Source organism: Phoxinus phoxinus (assembly GCF_949152265.1).
Source record: "Phoxinus phoxinus genome assembly, chromosome: 25".
Lineage (NCBI taxonomy): Eukaryota > Metazoa > Chordata > Actinopteri > Cypriniformes > Leuciscidae > Phoxinus > Phoxinus phoxinus.
In genome coordinates, this window is record NC_136900.1 from 16,020,147 (window position 1) to 16,038,622 (window position 18,476).

Genomic DNA, 18,476 nt, shown 5'->3' on the forward strand with positions numbered 1-18,476 from the left:
ACAGGGAGGGAAGTGGTTTAAAATAATTATTTAATCAGACTTTGAATTTGAAAAATCAGCCAGACCTACGCACTGGTGCCAGACGTACCCCAAATGCCCATTTTGGTGGCATGGCCAGGGAGGTTGGCACGCAACTGGCAAAAGCTATGGCTTCCAGATCCATAACATCTGCTGGGCCGAGCTGTCCTTTGCTTGGGTGGGTCGGATCAAGAGAATTGCAACTTTTGAGGTCAATAAGTGTGAAATAAACTTGGGTGAGGAAGGCTATTAAAATAAGAGTTTGACTAGGCTTTATGAGCAAGAGAAGTCAATGTCTTTTTTTATTAACAGTCACTTTTAAACTTTTTTTTATGATGGCTGATTATGTTAAGTGTTAAAAGGTTAGTTCATTTAAAATTTTTAATTCGGTCATAATTTACTGAATTGAACCAAAACCAAAAGGGAACTGAAACTTTCACATTTGCAAAAAAAGTTCATTGTCAATAGCGTAGACTAAAGCACTGCTGCAAACCAATTCACATAACAACTTCAAACTTGAGGAGCGAAATCTGCATGGCAAGCTTTTTCCCCCTCACACGAAACATGGGTTCCCATTGGAATGACTAGATTTACCTTTTCGAATTTTTGCTGAGCAATGGTAAATGTGACCACACATTAAAGGAGCTGTATGTAATTTTTTCACTCTAATAAAGCATAAAAATACCATTTGTTTGCATATATTGAGGAAACATGCTAATTTCACATACTTGTTTCTCTGAAAAACATTTCTCTGAAATGTGCGTTTCCAGGCTGGAATGTTTCTTTGCCAATTTTCATTGTACATTGCAATCGTTCCTGTTGCATGTGCTCAAACTGGCAACCCGTGCGAGCGCCGTTGAGTCTGAGGAGGAGGGGATGGGAGAAACGACGATCTCCGATATTTTGAATCGGACTGCACTGCCTATTTCAACCCCTAGATGTCGTTCATACAGACTGCACCTTTAAGGCTTTCAAGCTTCAAAAAGGAAACAAAAGCAATATTAAAATACCATAAAAGTGTTACATATGACTTATGTGCTTTATAACAAGTCTTCTGAAGTCCTATATTTAAGGTGAAAATTTAAATCTGCCCCTCTGAGACTAGATCATTGCGATGAACTTGATTCATCCATAAACTAATCATTCAGGATGGGTTTGAGAAGTGGATTGACTAATTCAATGAAAACATCTGACTGAAAAGAAAGATTGGTTGTAGATGGTGCTTTTATGTCATTTTTGAAGTTGAAATCCCTTGACTAGTTTCATGGAAAATAGCAACCAGCACAGTCATTAAAATGCCTGTATTTGTGTTATACTAAAAAAATAATTCATACAGGTTTGGAATGACATGAGGGTGAGTAAAGAATTCATTAGAGTATTAGTAGACTGTTAGTTTAGGGTTAGGATAAGGGTTCGGGTTAGTAGAATGCGTTACATGTAACAAGTTACTCATAGTAGTATGGTTGTACAAAAAGTACCGACTTCGGTACCAAGTCGATAGTGAAATTTAAAAATTGTGACGCTTTGTGCGCTGTTGAGCGGAATCGTAAACACCTCTGATTGGCCATTGTGTTCATTGTACTCATGCGCTTATCAGATATGTCTGTGATTGGCTACAATGATCAATGCACGGGAGCGTTTGAGAGCACACGGAAGTGTTTGAAAGTGTTTTAAAAAACGGGAGTGGGAGCGGTTTGCTGATAGACGCCTGCTTTCAAACGTTCCCGTCTGTATCTGTGTAAGCGCTCGGTGAAGAGCATCATTGATGTAGATTTACAACATATTTTTGAAGAGGTGTTTACGATTTCGCTCAACAGTGCTCAAAGCGTCATATTTTTCACATTTCAGTACCGACTTGGTACCGAAGTCGGTACTTTTTGACAATTCTAAGAATGCCTGTTGGGGGACCATCAAAATAAAGTAGCAGATATTAAGCAGACAGTCTACTCTCCAATGACTGGCCATTGACATGTAGTTGCAAAGTTACTTATAATTAGTAGAATGTCTAAAGTGGACTATTGAAATAAAATGTTACCTTAAACAGCAACGAGTTATCAGAGGATTTCGGTCACCGACACCTTAACTCACCTGTGCACACTGACACACAAGAAGCTTTCATAAAACATTAGGCTGACTCCCAGTGGATGACTGGAGTTTGTACAAACATCTAGGGCAAAGTTTATCCTCTCTGTGTCCTACTACTCTTGGCCCTTTCGTACTTTTCCACAGGCTCAGCTGAAAGTCTGGCGCACCTTCAGAAGGACAAAGGTTTCCCACAAGAAAAACACACCGGGCCTTACAGTGTCACCCTCTCTTTCATTGTGCCTGGTTACATAACGCTAATCTAATCAATCTTAGGTCTGACTCCCGAAAAGCAAATACCCTGGTCTGGACTGACATCATTTTTGCCTATGGCACAACCAAAACACTACTTAGAAATAAAATAAACCACTCTTGTGAGATCTTCAATCCATCTTGTGTGAACTTTCACCTCCACTAGTCCAATTAATGCTCTGGAATATACTCGCTTGGAGCAATTTCGTTACTGATCGTGAGGGGTTAAGCACAGTTCACAAACCTTACATCGCGCTCTGAAGTGGAGCATCTGAATTGCGTTGTGGGATATGCTTCTGTGTGGTGGTACGGTAAGAATTACCAGTCTCTGAAAATATATAATAGTCATAGCAGGAAATTGTATTAGTTCAAAGTCCTCAGCCACAGCGTGGAAAAACCTCATCCCTGCATTTGTCCCTGTCATCGACACAAAGGGAACCACATTTTAAATGGTGATAGTGAGAACGCGAGCGTTCTGTCAGGTCTTATTTGTTCAAGACGCGCACGCTTTGTGTGCTTCGTGAGCATTGGCCGCACGTTAAATGGTTGCAAATGGAGCCCACATCAACTGCCATAGTCACATATGACTCCCATGCATCACGGTCAACAAGCTACAGAGGGTCCGGTCAATTAGGAACTAGCAAGGAAAATAAATTGTGGTTTGTGAAGGCATCCTCGCAGGACAACTTTAACAGATTGACTTAGTAAATGGATCCACACTCAACAAAAACAGCCATTCTCTAACTGCTGATAATAATCTGGCTTTATTTAAACTCGTAAGTGGTGGACTATGTGTGTATATGTGCAGGAGTGTGCGGAAGTAATTGAAAAGAGATTGTATTTTAAGGCAGACCAGGTCTTGACTCAATCATTCTAGTCTGATAATTCATGTTAGCATCGATCCACGTCTTTCAGACATGCTTGTGCATTCTATCAATCATGACCATATTCTACATCCCTTAATACAATACCTAAATCAGAATCAGAAAGATGAGATGTTTCTGATTCTAAACTTAACAACTCTACGGTAACAATTAAAAAGCAATCAGGAGTTTGAGGCAAAAGTCGTAGTTATAGTTAGTTAATAGTGAGAATTGGACCCTAATCTAAATTATGACCTAAATAATCAATATAATAATAAAGCATTTTATAAATAATACATTAATAAATTAAACAATTCTTGTTAAAGGCCTGTTTACACAGAGAGGTTTAATGGATTTTTAAAATGTGGCATGAATGCAAATCCAAGAATTGTCCTTAACTGGACTACAGTGGCTGTGTTGATCAATGAATGTTTTTGATTTACTAAAAAGAGCCAAATAATTTGAGTAATTTGTTCTGGAATCGGACTACATTGGTAGCGATGTATGTTTTTGATTCACGAAAAATAACCTAAATAATGAACCAAATTAAAATACTAATGTCCGCACCTAACCGTGATTGACCTTTCCGATTTTTCTGAGGACTATTAACCTGAATTCACAGGCTTCACTAGTCCCGTTTCTGACAGGCTGTAATGTGATACAGAGGTATTTCAGCCACGGGAGAAGCCTTCAAAGGTGGTTCACTCTGGCATCAACAAGTCATTTGGCTGCCTTTGTCACTTTATGAACAGAAACAGCTAATTTTATTTGGCACGTGAAAACTGTTAATAAGTAGCAGAGAAATTTGTTTTAAGATTTTCTCCTTAATGCAAAACAGACACTCCGCTACAGTGTCTATTTTTCATTTTCTTATACGGCATTATGACTTATGACAACAAAATAACTAACTCTTTCTCTTGCCAGGCTGTGCTAGCATTTTTGATAATTTTCACAAAACTTTCATGGGCCCCAGAGACAGTATATCTGAACATGCAAGAAACATGCAATAACACCCATTTTATTCTAGCTTCATGCGTTCTTTTTATCGACACTTGAATGTGGGTAAGTTTTATAAAAAATAGCAACATTTTGAACAAAAAGCTAAGAAAATCGTGTTTTTGTCAAAGACCAAATCCAGATTGGATTCAGAACAATGATCAAAACATAGATTGAGTAGATCGAGTCCATTAACACCCCAAAAACTTCAGTCCTATAACGTTACCTCATCCAGGGTCGACCTTTTATTTGGCAAAATTAGGCAGTTTTGATTTATAAGCCGTTAAATGTCTGATATTAATGTTATTTTCACATTTTACCTGTGCATAAGCAATGCTTCTGTCGCTTGTTTCTGCTTCTTCTTCGCCTGTTTTATCATCATCTTCTTCTTCATTTGTGTTTTTTTTGGCGGTTGGCAAAACAGCTTGAGGTGCATTTCCGCCACCTACTGGGATGTAGTGTGAAGCCTTGATGAACGAAATGAATAATTAAATAAGGAAGAAAAAAAAATGTGTTTTTATGTGGAGATTCTGTACTCTTCAAGAAGATGCCTAATAGCAGCACCCCCTACTGTATAACAGTGAAAACATGGATTGCTGGAAATTCTGTCAATGCATGGCGGGGAAACATTTAACATTCTGTTGTTGTTTATTTAACAGTATTTAAATATTATTGAACATTTTAAGACACCATATCAATATAAAATCTATCTCTGCGTGCATTTCTATTCTGTTCAAGTACAAAGTATAGGCTATGCGTCACATAGCCTTTCAAAGTATCCAATGCTGATGATCAAATTTTGTGCTGTTATACCCTAGTGTACAAAACCGAAGTATACTTTGGGCTTAACAAGGATATACACTGTACGTTTATTTTTCAAAGATGTAAATAAAGGCACAAAGATTATTGGAATATGTTTTACAAGAATCTTTTCTTACTTGTTTTTCAATTTTATGCAGCAATTTCTGAGTGAAAATAGTTATACACTATATTTTTCAGCATTTTTAAAAAATATTTTTATACATAAATTGTTCTGAAATGGTGTTTTTTATATCGTTTTTTCCCCATAATTAATAGCACTAAATTAACATTTTAAATGGAAAGGCCTATGAATAATAAGGACTAACTTCACAAGAGTTTTACCATATTTGAAACTTGAGGTGTCAACAAAAAGCGCAGCAGGCCCAACGTGTGCATCAAATATTTGCGTCTTTTTTAATATCATATTTTGGTTTAAAATTCCCTCATGCTTCTATATCTGCGCTGTGCATGTTTTTAGCTCATCCTATTTCCCATAGACCTGTAATTTGAAGGTACTTAAAATGCAGCCGCCACAAAGCAGATCGGCACTGTGGTTCACTGAGGCTTCAGATCCACTAGAGACGAAGCAGCATGGGAAGACAACAAGACCCATCAGCTCCAAATTATTGTAATTATCATATGCTTCGGGAATTTCCTGTACCAGATAATGGGGTATACGAATGTCATATGTAAAGCGTTATAAATGTGGAATTGTTTCATATAGTCTCTGATGGGCCCAAGGCAGACAAACTCTGTGCTCCAGAACTCTGAGCTGCAGTTAAATTCACACATGTCCTTGTGTGCTAACTATAGGAGTGGTGGTCATCGAAGGATTACAGAGCTGAGACTTCAAACGCTCTTTAAAAGGAAGAAAACTAACATGACTGCTACCATTAAAGGGCAGATGCTGAAGCTACTGTACAACTTTCCAAAACCAAACTCTAAAAAACTTTTAACTTATATATATTTATACATAACGGTACATACACATAAACATACAGTATATATTTCTATTTTCTATCATGACAACTCTCTGAAGATTTTTAGCATGGTATTGGATATGACGATGTTAATGTATTTGGTCTTGGCAGAATAGATCTGCTTCACTGCTGAATTGCTACTGTTGATTATTGCTTCTGCTGCAGAGCAAGTACAGGGACTTGCTAATGCCAATACATACGCCAATACGCTGCAGTGAGTAAGACATACTGCTGCTGCACAAATATCATATATCAATTACCCATAGCAGATATATACAGGTGGAGCTGGGGAAGGTGAAGGGTTTTAGATTAACTCTGAAAGCGTGCTGCAAACTGCTATACTGAATGGAAACCAGCCATCTGAATGGTGAGCAGTGAGCTCGTTGGATGCAGATGCGACATGAACCAATCAGCTTGCGATAAGGACACATCAGCTTGCGCCATCAAGTGTTTCATGACAGAACTAGGCATATGTGTATATACACACACACATTACTCTTGCTAGGGAATTTTTGGGAGAGAGATGATGATGATGGCATGGTTAGATTGTTAAAGGGATAGTTCGCCCTCATGTTGTTCCAAACCCGTAAGACTTTTGTTCATCTTTGGAACACAAATGAAGATTTGTAATGGAATCTGAGTGTTTTCTGTCCCTCCATTGACAGCTACGCAACTACCACTTTGACGCTTACAAAAAGTTCATAAAGAGAACGTAAAAAAACTTGAGCGGTTTAGACCAAATTTTCTGAAGAGACACGATCACTTTATATGATGAACAGATTGAATTTAGGGTTTTCACATGAGAAGTCTTGTGCACAAATTAAGCTAATAAGCTACTCTGAGCAAAAATCAATGCTAAAATAATTGTAGAAATCTTGTTGTGTAGGGTCATTTTCTTAGCGTATGAGAAACGTAATGGTTCTATACTGTCCGTTTAAAGATGTATATGGATCTTTGTACAGCAAAGGCTATGAACTATGCAAACATTCAAGATGCCTAGATTGGCCGATGAGGAATGAAGCGAAGGCAGTGTTTTACATTACAGGAGTCCTTGGAGGTAACTAAATATGTCTGCATTTATGCAGGAAGCATGAAAAGAAAACAGCAGCAATGCTCGCATACAATCCACAATTTTCAAAATGTCAACCCACACATGAAAATACTTTTCAACACGCATGACGTCAGATTATAAACGCTGACTTTTTGGCCTATAAGCAGCACCAGTCCCCCCTCCACGGCTCTGACAAGCACCCTGAAGTAGGTGAAGATCAAACACCCCAGCCTGGGGTAAATTATATCAGATTCCACTTTGTTACGAAGGCCTGCGTTCGCTTTCCGACATTTACAGTCGGGGCCGAACCTCGCGGAGGCCCCTCGGATCTTTTTCTCTCTAAATCCCGACAGCCGCTTACGCTTGAGTCAGGAGGGGGGGAAAGGAAGAAAGAAAACGCAGACCATCTGACTTCCATTGCTCAGCTCGGCGTGTGTGTTCCGTTCAGCCACTGGTATTTGGATGAGGCGTACAGCGCAGTTACCAGAGCCCTGCTCCGAAACGTGTATGATGTCATTGAGGTTCAATCATTACAGGCTGCAGATGAGGCTGTTCTGGATGGGCCGGGTCAGTTCCCACGCTTGTTTGGCAGAGATCAGCTCCTGCAGCCACAATGTGAAGAAGCTTCTGGACAAGATTAAAAATGGAAGCGAAAGACACACACACACACACAAAAAAAACAGAAAGAGTGAGGATCTCCCTCGTAAGACTTCCTTTTTTGTGTGCTCACTCGTTCTGAATGGCTCTTATGTTGCATTCCATATCAGTGAGTCTGCCCAAGAGGCCCCACTTGCGGGAGTCTCTTGTTCGATAAAGTCAAAGAAGTACAATAAAATACAGTACAGTCAAATGCACTAATGCCAGAAAGCAAGGTCTCTGCTAATTCTTCATTTTAAAGTATTAATGTTGATGGCATTTCAGCTGTTTATCTGTGAGGCATGCGTCTTCGTATGTGGTGATGATGCGACATGAAGAAACCTCAATATCAAATCAGCAATTCCTGTAGTTCCTATATATAAAGCATCACCCTAACAACATCAAAAATCTTTCCTTGCATCCAAATACGTTTACTTACATAGTATATAGTATGGGAAAGCAATTTGTCAAATAATCAGCCAGAATATGAAGTATTCATAAAACAGTAGCCAAAAAATGGCAGGGAACAGCAAGATTTTCAATGCCAACATGATGGATTTATAACACTGTAGGCTACTTTAACATGCTTTTTTAATGTATTCATTCAGAAGATGTTTTGATCCAAAAAGTCAGAAAATGGTAATTTTTACTAGAAAAGCAAATTTTGTTAAAATAAAATACAGTTATACAATTTAAAAAGCCTAGAAGGTAGAATGACAGAATGATAGAATATGATAGATAGAACGATAGATGGATAGAAGGAACGATGGATAGAAGGAACAATGGATAAAAGGAACGATGGATAGATGGAACGATGGATAGATGGAACGATGGATAGATGGAACGATATAGATAGATAGATAGATAGATAGACAGACAGACAGACAGACAGACAGACAGACAGACAGACAGACAGACAGACAGACAGACAGACAGACACCTACACTGACAGGCACATCAGTTTCAGGGCATCAGGGTCACCAAGCTGGCATCTCAGCCCTGGCACGAGCAGATACCCATCAGGGTGAAGCACTAGCACTGGTAGCGTAGGGGGTGGCAGACAGACAGGGGCCTACCAAACAGCTTGCGACCATGACCCACAGTGGCTGGAGAACAATGAATATAATTATTGAAAAGAACACAGTCCAATTCTGAGAGTCCCTCCCCATCAAGTCTGTTTACTCGCGAGGGGGTTCGTGGCAGGGCACTGACCTCCCTAACGCCAGCGGTCCTTTAGAAGCGGCCGGTTGTCATGGTTTTCCTCCATCATGGATGACAAGTGTCCAGCTGGAAGGGCTTTCTGGGCCATTGATTACTCGACTGTATTCTGCAGATCTGCCCAAGCAAGTCAGAACAGCGGGACGAGGGGGGCGCGACGTGAAAATAAACCCTAGAGTGTGACGGATAGGTCTTCTGAAGGTTACAATACTGAGGTAATATGGAAAGATTCTCCAGGGCTCGAACAATGATAAGTGGTGAATCACTGCTTTCATGAAGGAATTCCTTTTTTACTGCTTTTTTGGCTGCTGAGAACCTCAGACAACTGTTTGGGAGAGTGTCAGCGGGCCACCTTTCAGCAGGTATGGCGAGACTAGCGGCGCATTACCTGTGTAACCAAAACTCTTGCGGCTTCTTGCAGGTGCCGTGACGCTCCTGAGGGAAAGAAACTGCTATGGATTCCAGCTGAAGAAACAGCTTCAGTTCAGTGCCATATCTCGCATGGTAGTCATATTCAAAGGGCAAAGGGGGGACCGTTTCCGCTGTGCTGATACCCAGTACAGTACTCTTATTCTGCAGATGAATAGACCTTGAAGTGTGTTGAAGAGTCTCGCTACTAACAACAAATAATAGGCAGCTTATGTGAGAGTGGCTGTGTCAAGTGCCACACAGAGTCGAGGCGGGAACCGAGGGGCGCCTGCTGCACTTTTCCACCAGTTTTTGAATCACGTTTATTCGAGAGACTCGCTTGCTGTGTGTGCAGCAGGGGCATGGTGTGGGTGTACAGAAGCACAGAGCTCTTCTGTATTGTGTTGCGCAGAAGAAGGTGGAGCGGGAGGAGGCGGGGTGCGTGGTTCGGGCTTGATGTAGGGGGTGTGAGCGGTGCCAGAGAGCTCAGAAACTGCAGGGAACTCCCTCCAGATCCCAGCTGCCCAGGTCTGGCTGCAAGCTGCAAGCAAGTGCCAGGCTTCTTTCGGCCTTCCTGGAGGAGTTCCAGCCTGCATGGGAGGAGGAGAAGGAGGAGGCCGAGAAAATGCCAAAAATAATGTCTGGGCCTATATAAAGTTAATCCCATGGGTCAGACAATGCTGAGTCATAAAGAAAGGAAACACTCAGGGAAGTTTTTATAGAGGACCTGATTTCATTTGCCTTCAAGAGAAACAAAGATCATATTACAATGCATAATCTGCTATACCTGCTATTTTTCCAAATTAAGTCAGAATGGAAGGAAACTCCTACAGGTCTAGAGCATCAGCACTACATGTTCTCTAAATGAACTAGTCGGTGGGCTTCCTGAAGGTTTCCATAGGGGGATTTTTTACATCAAACACTATTCGTCGAAGAATACCGAAAAAATGCATCATGGTTTTCACAAAAATATTAAGCAGCACAACTGTTTTAACATTGGTAATATTAAGGAATGTTTCATGAGCACCAAATCAGCCTATTAGAGTGATTTCTGAAAGATCATGTGAGACTGAAGATTGGGATACTGATTAAGAACTAATCGACTACTCAACCATCATGACTCATCCCTATACGGGTCCATATTATAATGGTACGATTGAATCAGACGATTCTGGCTTTTCTACAACAGAGTAAAGTTTATCTAGAACAATTTAATGCATTATTTGTCTAACAATCATGGGATTGAGTTTATTTTGCAGATAATTATGGCTTTTGTTGAGCTGATGGTCAGGATAAGCACGTGTTCCGAGCCATTAACTCGGGCGCTTGTTCTGGCAGCGGCTGTACTTGTTTGGTGGAGCATACGTCAAAAACGGTGATAGTGCACAGTAAACTGTAACACAAGGGGATTCCATACATTGGCCAGAGACACCACACAGAACAGGGAAGGCACACAGAATGTTTTACAAATATGAAATCTAAATAAATTGTAACACTTTACAATAAAGATAAAGGAATAGGTCACCCCAAAATGAACTCTGTCCTCTTTTACTCACCTTAAATGTCATTGCAAACCTGTATAACTTAAATGTTTCTGTGGAAAACAAACAAAGACATCTTTCCTTTTTTTTGTTCATACAATGAAAGTCAGTGGGGTCCAATTTTGATTAATAGACAAAAACATACTTATTTTATATTCCACAGAGAAAAAAATAACATCATACAGTTTTGGAATAACATGGGGGTGAGTAAATGACTGTTATTTTTAGTTGAACGATCTCTTTAAAATTGTTAACATTAGTTAATACATGAACTATTATTCTTTTTTACAGTATTAATCATCTAGGTTAATTGATAAAACTGCTGTTGTTCACTGTTCATTCATATTTGTTCATAGTAAAATAACTCATGTTGATTTTGTCAACATGTTAAAATGTATATGTAGGAATTATGATGAAACAGATAAAAATGCTGTTATAAAATTGCTCATTGTTAGTGCACCCAGAACTGATGCTCAAGATTAGGCCTAATATCTATAATAATAATATATTTCTTGACTTCCTTTATGTCGGGTACAATACATTGACCGTTCATGCGAGTGATAATGGTGCATCATTTTAACAAGAAAAAAAATCCAGTCTCGCACGAGAACTCCTATCTCACACGTGATCTTACGTTATCTCCTGTATCAATTCTCACATGTTTTTGGTTATGAAACCTACTGTAGACTAGACAAAGATATTGAAATGTGTAATGTGTGACCCCCTTTTGTTGATCCGTCAATAATAATGTGCAACTAAATGCTGTGTGAAAAGTGAGAATGACTTTGACAATCGTGCAGTGTGTACCATGTGAATTGAGTGCAAAAAGCATTTGCAAATTGCATATCAAACACACTATTAGCAGAAGTGTTTGCTAATAGTCCAAACTCGAATCCAGAATCAAAGTATTTATTTCCCTTTCCTGAAGAGTTGCTATTTCTGACGGACAAGTTTCTTTCTTAGGCATGTGGCAAAGATATTGTTATTAAGATACCACCCTTTCCTTTTGTGTCTGAAATATATCTGATAAGAATAGCCCAGGCTGATGCCGCTGGAATCCCCCCATGACTCCGGAACGACCTGGGCGGTGATCGTGCCACTTGGCAGAATATATCACTTTCCCAGAGCTCCACAGAGGATGCCTTTCCTTTGGAAACCAGGTAATTCTCGCCTGGAATGAAACAATTGACCTGTGTGTCATCCAGGCGTGACCACACTTTAGCATTGTTCCTGAAATAAGATATATTTGTCCCTTTAGAATGCGCACGATCAGACTCAATTCTATTCTGCCTCGTGCGCTCTTGTTATTCTACATGCCACACACTTCCCCTCTATTGATGAACATGTTTCCACAATGTCTTCCTGACTCGTCTGTGGCGTTCAGGGACATTTAATGTACACCGTCAAACACCTGGATTACATTAATCATGTTCCAAATAGACCAAATGACGGATATAAATGCTGATGTAGCTCACTTAATAACAAACAGTGCTAAATATCAGTGGAAATGTTGACTTTTTCATTTGTCTCAATCTCTGACCTAATCGAGTATATCCAAATATGATTCTTTTTTTTTAACCCAGGCTCACTCTGTGCCAGTGGCATCATTCCTGCAAAATGTTTCACTTTCAAAGTGCACTAAAAGCGTGTTTTTATCCGAAACAGATGTATGTGAATCTGGTCGTTTTATTACATTGTTTGTTGTACGTATCACTGCAGTTGAGTAGCGCTAAAAGATTTAACACATTCTAAACCGATAGTGTTAACATTAGCAAATGCGAGATCATTTTTAGCTTGCTTTTAGGAATCTTTGACCTGCGTTTCATGGGACTCATACCCAAGCGTTCCACTTGGCAAATGCAATACTAGGTGAACTTCAGAGCAAGTTTACTACATAAGAGAAGTGTACATGGAGATGGTTATGTGATGCAAATGTAATAAAAGTGTTTGGAGGTCATATTATCATATTTTTGCACAGTTCCTTGCATAATACTAAGTATTTATTTCATCAATAATCTATGTAATCATAATTTGCATGAAAAGAAGTTATTAGTGTTTTACATGCCACAAAATTTCAGTTGGAAATGTACGTTTCTGGAGATTTGCAACAATGTAGAGGCACTTTTTTCTCTCTCTACATATGATGCAGATCTGTATTTTGCATGAAAAACATTTTCATTTGCAGCATGGGCGATGGGCAGACTTTGGTCCAAGTAAAATGGTATGTTAAACTCTTTGCTAGTTCACACGGTTAAACAGAAGGTTGCGATTTGACTGGTGATCAGAGGAGAGACTGAATACTTATGTACTTATATATCAAGGTTCTGGTCACACATCCTACACCAAGACCATTTTTTCTGTGCTGCAGTTCCTGGTGATGGTGGTGATAAATGTTCCGACACACAGGAGCATGGAAAAACTCATTTCCTCCTTGGCTCAAAAGCGCCAAGCCCCCAGAGACCCATCAAGGGCAGACCAGTGTGAACACAGGGGCACGAGAGGGAGACAGAAAAGATAACGTAATCTTTTTGCTCTTCCAGATGAAGCCATCATGAAACCATTCAATCACGTGCAAACGCCACCATATTGAAGGCATCAAAAACTTCTACAAGACACTATAAACTCTAAAATTAGCGCCTTCGGCGAACTGGAGCATGTTCCCAAGCTTTGTAGTCCTTGCTAGCAATTAGCAGAGCTGTGCTGTTAATGGCCTCTGAGGTGTACGCTCCCTTCAGACCCTGCTTTGTTTTCCCATTCACCACATTGTTCAAGAACGTTAACTCGCTACACCGGCCCCTTTGAGCAGGACTCACCAGAGAGAGCCCACCCTAATGCTGGCACTGATGCAGGAACGCTGACAAATAGCATTTACCTCAAGCTCTCCTGCTAACATGCTGAGAGCTGCTGTTTGTCTAGATAACATGACAGAGGAGGACGGAGAAACGGTAAGCATGCGAGCCAACTGGACATGAAGAAATATTCTAGTATTACTTTGTTAAAGTATCTCACATACGGTGGTCGAGAAGAGGACTTCTCTGCGTCTTATTTAATATGTAGTAGTTTTACAGATTATCTGATAAATGTATACATCTGTCATGTGCGTATTCTGATAATAAAAAGTTGTTTTTGTCATATTAAACTTAATGTAATACGATCAAATAAAAAATAGTGCCGATAAATAAATAAAACTGAAATATGAACTGAAAATCAATAAAATTAAATAAGGTATTATGGTATTCAAACATATATTATATGTTATATTATAATGTAAATAAAACTGATGTGCAAGAAAACTGACATAAAACCCCCAAAATAAAATAAAATAAAATAAAATAAAACAAATAAAACGTGGTATTATAATGGTATTCCAGTATAGTAAAGAATACATTGGTGCCATGGTAAATGTGAAAACAAAACATTGTGGTATCATGATGGAAATTAATATGTGCAAAAAACGTATATATATAAAATATATATATATTTAATACAAAAATAAAAAATATATTTATATTATGATATAAATAAAACATATGTGCAACACAATTAAATAAATAAATAAATAAAATAAAATTCAATTTAGTATTACTGTGGTACCATAGAAAATAAGGCAATTCCAAGATTAGTGTCGCTAGTTTTCCCCTTTATTTAAAGGTTAATCTAAGGTTAATCTAAAACATCACACGAACAGCCTGAACACGATCAAGGCATCTGAAAACCCAGAGAACTCCATTCACATTATTGGATAAACATTATGCTTCCAGAGGCGGTGAGTCACAGCAGCGTCCCCTTATGATGTGGTCTCCTTTCCTGTCCGCTCGTATCCCCAGTGCCGACTGCTGTGCCGTCCCTGGTGGTGTTTCTCGTAGGAGCTCAGCGTGCCGCACGTTTGTGACTCATCACAAATTGATGGTGTGGCGGGGCACAACAGAGCCCTGCGGGGTGTCATAAGTGGCCCGTGCGTATAACAAGCTTCAGATAATGATAGAGTTCACTGCAGTGTCGCACACATGGCCTCTTAACCTCTCCCGGTTATTTTGGATAAAGATCATGTTTAGCATTTTCTTCCTAAGCCACAAGCTCAATGGAGCTTTTAATACATGATATGACAGGATGTTGATGAGTTGTTAGTAACTCACGAGCAAGTGATTGTGAGGTTTCGTTTAAAGTACAATATTCACACTGTGTTAAAACTGATCCCTGGTTGTGAAAACTCAGTGACAGCATCTACAAACCAACACGGGGGGGACAACATCCACTGAGTTCCTCACAGGACTTCCCAGAGAGATTTCAGGGGGATATGGTTACAGAGTGGGGCGTAAACAGAGGAATGTTGGTCAGAAACAGCTGGAAAAGAGCATGAGAATAATGAAGAATCAGGGTCCAGTGCCCTGCGTAGGACGAGGTTCTCCATTAGAAGCCTTCCAAAAATAAGCTGAGCTCTTAGACACGCCGTATAAGCTCGAGATTGGCCAGAGTCTATAGCGAGCCTTTCCAAATAAGTGTTCTTTTCTTAATAATATCATGTGGCATTTGTAAAGCATTAACATTAATAAAATAAACCATTTTTTGAGCCAAAAAAAGATTATTTGTATTTTTGATTCTTAAGTTTCCAGATTGGAGCAAGTGAAAAAAGTGTTGGTGTAAAATGCTGAGGCAGGAATCACTCATTCACATGTCTACATTTGAGTCGCACCTCATTTAGATCATGCAATTTCAATGGAAAATTCTATCATTAAAACTCCCTTGTGATGCTCAAAACTTTTTACCAGTGGAACAAGGAGGTATCATCGAAATATCAAAAGCTGCTATTTTCCATACAGCTAAATATGCATGGTGATCACCGACTACATTTTTTTGTTTTGTTTACAAATTTATATGACAGTTCAGGATGATTTCAGGTCTACACAAATGAAAAACTAGTTTTAAAACTAGATTCAGAGCATGATGTCCTTGTTCTGATTTATATATTAAAAATAATAATAATAAAAAATCCATATATATCTTTTTTATCCACATCAAGATAGGTTTAAATGTAGATGAATGTTTTAGGGAAAGTTTGTGGGCACAACACTGTTTTCAACTAAAACCAGAAAACTTTTTATGTGTTTTGGCCGTTCATTTACACGACAACGGCATTTTTGTGGCCCTGAAAACTCAAACTTTTGAAACCTGGTTTAAAAGTGCAAGTTTTTTAAAACGATACCATTATCATCATCTCCGTGTAAACTACAAAAACATGAATCCGTGAAAAGGTGAGGTCATGCGCATGCCTATTACGTGTTCAGTAGACGCTACACGTTCAGTTCTGTTTTGACTGACTGACACTTTACTTAGTAGGTGATGATAAATGTCGTCGTACCAAGTGAGCTTCTTGTAATACTGTCTCTACCCAGAGACACGTCTGTCTGAAGTCATGGGGTTCAGCGGCACCAGACATCCTCCAGTCCAGAATGGGACCCTCAAACGGAGACCATGCCTAATCTGAAGCTGCCATTCTCCCTGCGCCGCAGACTTTTACAGTAAGCTGTTCGCCTCTGAGCTCTCCGCTATTCCACTCCATGACTGATGCACTTAAAACAAGAACAAAGCTAAATTTCTGTCCCACTCTCCCTCGCTGTCTTTGCTACCTTCCATCTTTTCCCCCCCTCTTTGAAATTGCTGAATGCCCTGAATATTCATAACTGTGGGTTTTTTTTCTGATAATGCAAAATGGATATCAGAGCGCCTTGGCTGCCTGACAACACCAGGCTCTCTGACAAAGAGAGACTGGAGAGGAAAATGAATGAAAAAGAGAAAAGGACAGCGAGAGTCAAGACGATGCCCCAGCCAGTTCAAAGGGTGCATTCCTAGCATTTGACAGAGGGTAAATGATGCATTTCAAACTCAAATCTATTTCCTCTGTTTTAACCAAGTCAACTGTGAATAACACCGACTCGCTAGAGATGTTTCTGGTCCCAAGACACTAAGACATAAAAGTTGAAAACATGCAAGTGAAATCTTCCAAGCTAGTATTGAAATCAAAATGGTTTTGCAAACAATTTATGCGGTTCAAACAATGAACAATTATCCTTGAACACAGCATTAAACATTCACAATACTGTACATTCTACTTCTGTAATGTGATAAGAGTCCCACAAAAAAGGGGACTTGATCATGAAAAATGGGCGTTACAAACCAAAATGGAGTGAGACCTTACAGACTTCCAGGCCATATTGGAGCCTGTACCTGCTGGAAACCAAGCGGGTGACTGGGACATGGAAGATGAAAATCATCTCAGTTTATACCAATGGTAACACTTCTTTTTCAAATCTATTTGCTACTGTAGCTATAAGTATTAGGAAAACTGGTGTTTAATTACTGTGCTTAATTACTATTGGAAAGGCATTACCAAAAAACAGTAGTCCGAAACGAAGCACATTTGGAAACCGAAGGATCAAGTAGCCTATTTATTTAAAAGGTACATGAATAGACAGGAAGAACAGCTGAAATATTGTTATTCATTGATATATCTTTAGAAACTGTTTTTCAAAAATCTTTAGAAGCAGATGTGTTGCCTTAAAAAAAACAATCCTGTTGTATTTCCTGTGCTTAAACCTATTTTTTTACAGTCTATGGCTTAAACACATGCGTGCAGGTGTTTATACTTGCACACACTAATACACATATTTAAATACATATTTTTGTAAGTCAGTAAAACAGATGTAGTTGCCAGATAGCGTTTAATAAATACAATGTAGTATTATTATTATTAATAAAAGTCTAAATAAAAAAACAACACAATAATAAAATAATATTATAATTAATTAATAATAATTATTATTATTATAAAATACTAAATAATGTTTAATAATAATAATAATAATTGCTGAAGCTTTTATCACGGTATATTGTATTATCATGATATTGAAATAAGTTGCAAAAAAAAAGTGTCGTCACTATAACAGGTTTAACAACTTTTTCTTATAATAAAAGGAACTCTGAACATACAATAAAAGCAATACACAAAAATGTATAAAGTAAACAAATGTTTCAAACAGATTGAAGTGCAAAAGCATTATAAAGATCAATGGGTAACGCTTTACAATAAGGTCACATTAGCTTATGTTAGTTAATGCATTAATGCTAATTGTAGTAGCTTTTACTCATTGTTAATGTTAATTAATTAATTAACATTAACAATGAGTAAAAGCTACTACAATTGTTACAGAAGTTATTATTCTTTGGTAACATTAGTTATACAACTAATACAACTGATCATTGTTTGTTCATGTTAGCACAGGTCAAATAAATAATACAGTTACAACTTTTGATTGATTTTAATGTATTATTAAATGTTAAAATTAACATTAACTAAGATTGATAAATGCTTTAGAAGTATTTTTCATTGTCCATTTATGTTAACTAATAGAGCCTTGTTGTAAAGTGTTACCGAACAATAATAAAGAATCATAACATTTTCCATCAATATCAAGAGCATGTTGTAGTCCAGATTAAAATATATATAAAAAAATAAGTTTGAAAATTAAAGCTGCAAGCAGCCTTACAGGGGACAAGCCTTCCAATGGTCCCATGGGTTCAAAAAGTAGTTAAAAATACTTTGCTTTCAAAACTTTAAAAGAAACTTTAATAA

At 38.4% G+C, this 18,476-nt stretch overlaps 1 protein-coding gene across 5 annotated transcripts in view; it reads right to left on the bottom strand.

The window, feature by feature from the left end:
• The window catches only part of ccnd2a (cyclin D2, a), a 148,108-nt gene that overhangs the window by 76,330 nt on the left and 53,302 nt on the right, over window positions 1-18,476 (bottom strand). The window contains exons 2-3 of one of the 5 annotated variants that reach the window (XM_079603197.1): window positions 4,532-4,678; window positions 2,597-2,680 (exon numbers count right to left, since the gene is read on the bottom strand). The exons of 3 other annotated variants lie outside the window; for them this stretch is intronic. In XM_079603197.1, the coding sequence (XP_079459323.1) occupies window positions 2,597-2,680; window positions 4,532-4,678 (231 nt within the window). Of the gene's footprint in view, window positions 1-2,596; window positions 2,681-4,531; window positions 4,679-18,476 lie in introns of those variants that run through there. One more of the 5 variants, XM_079603194.1, reaches the window with a different exon arrangement.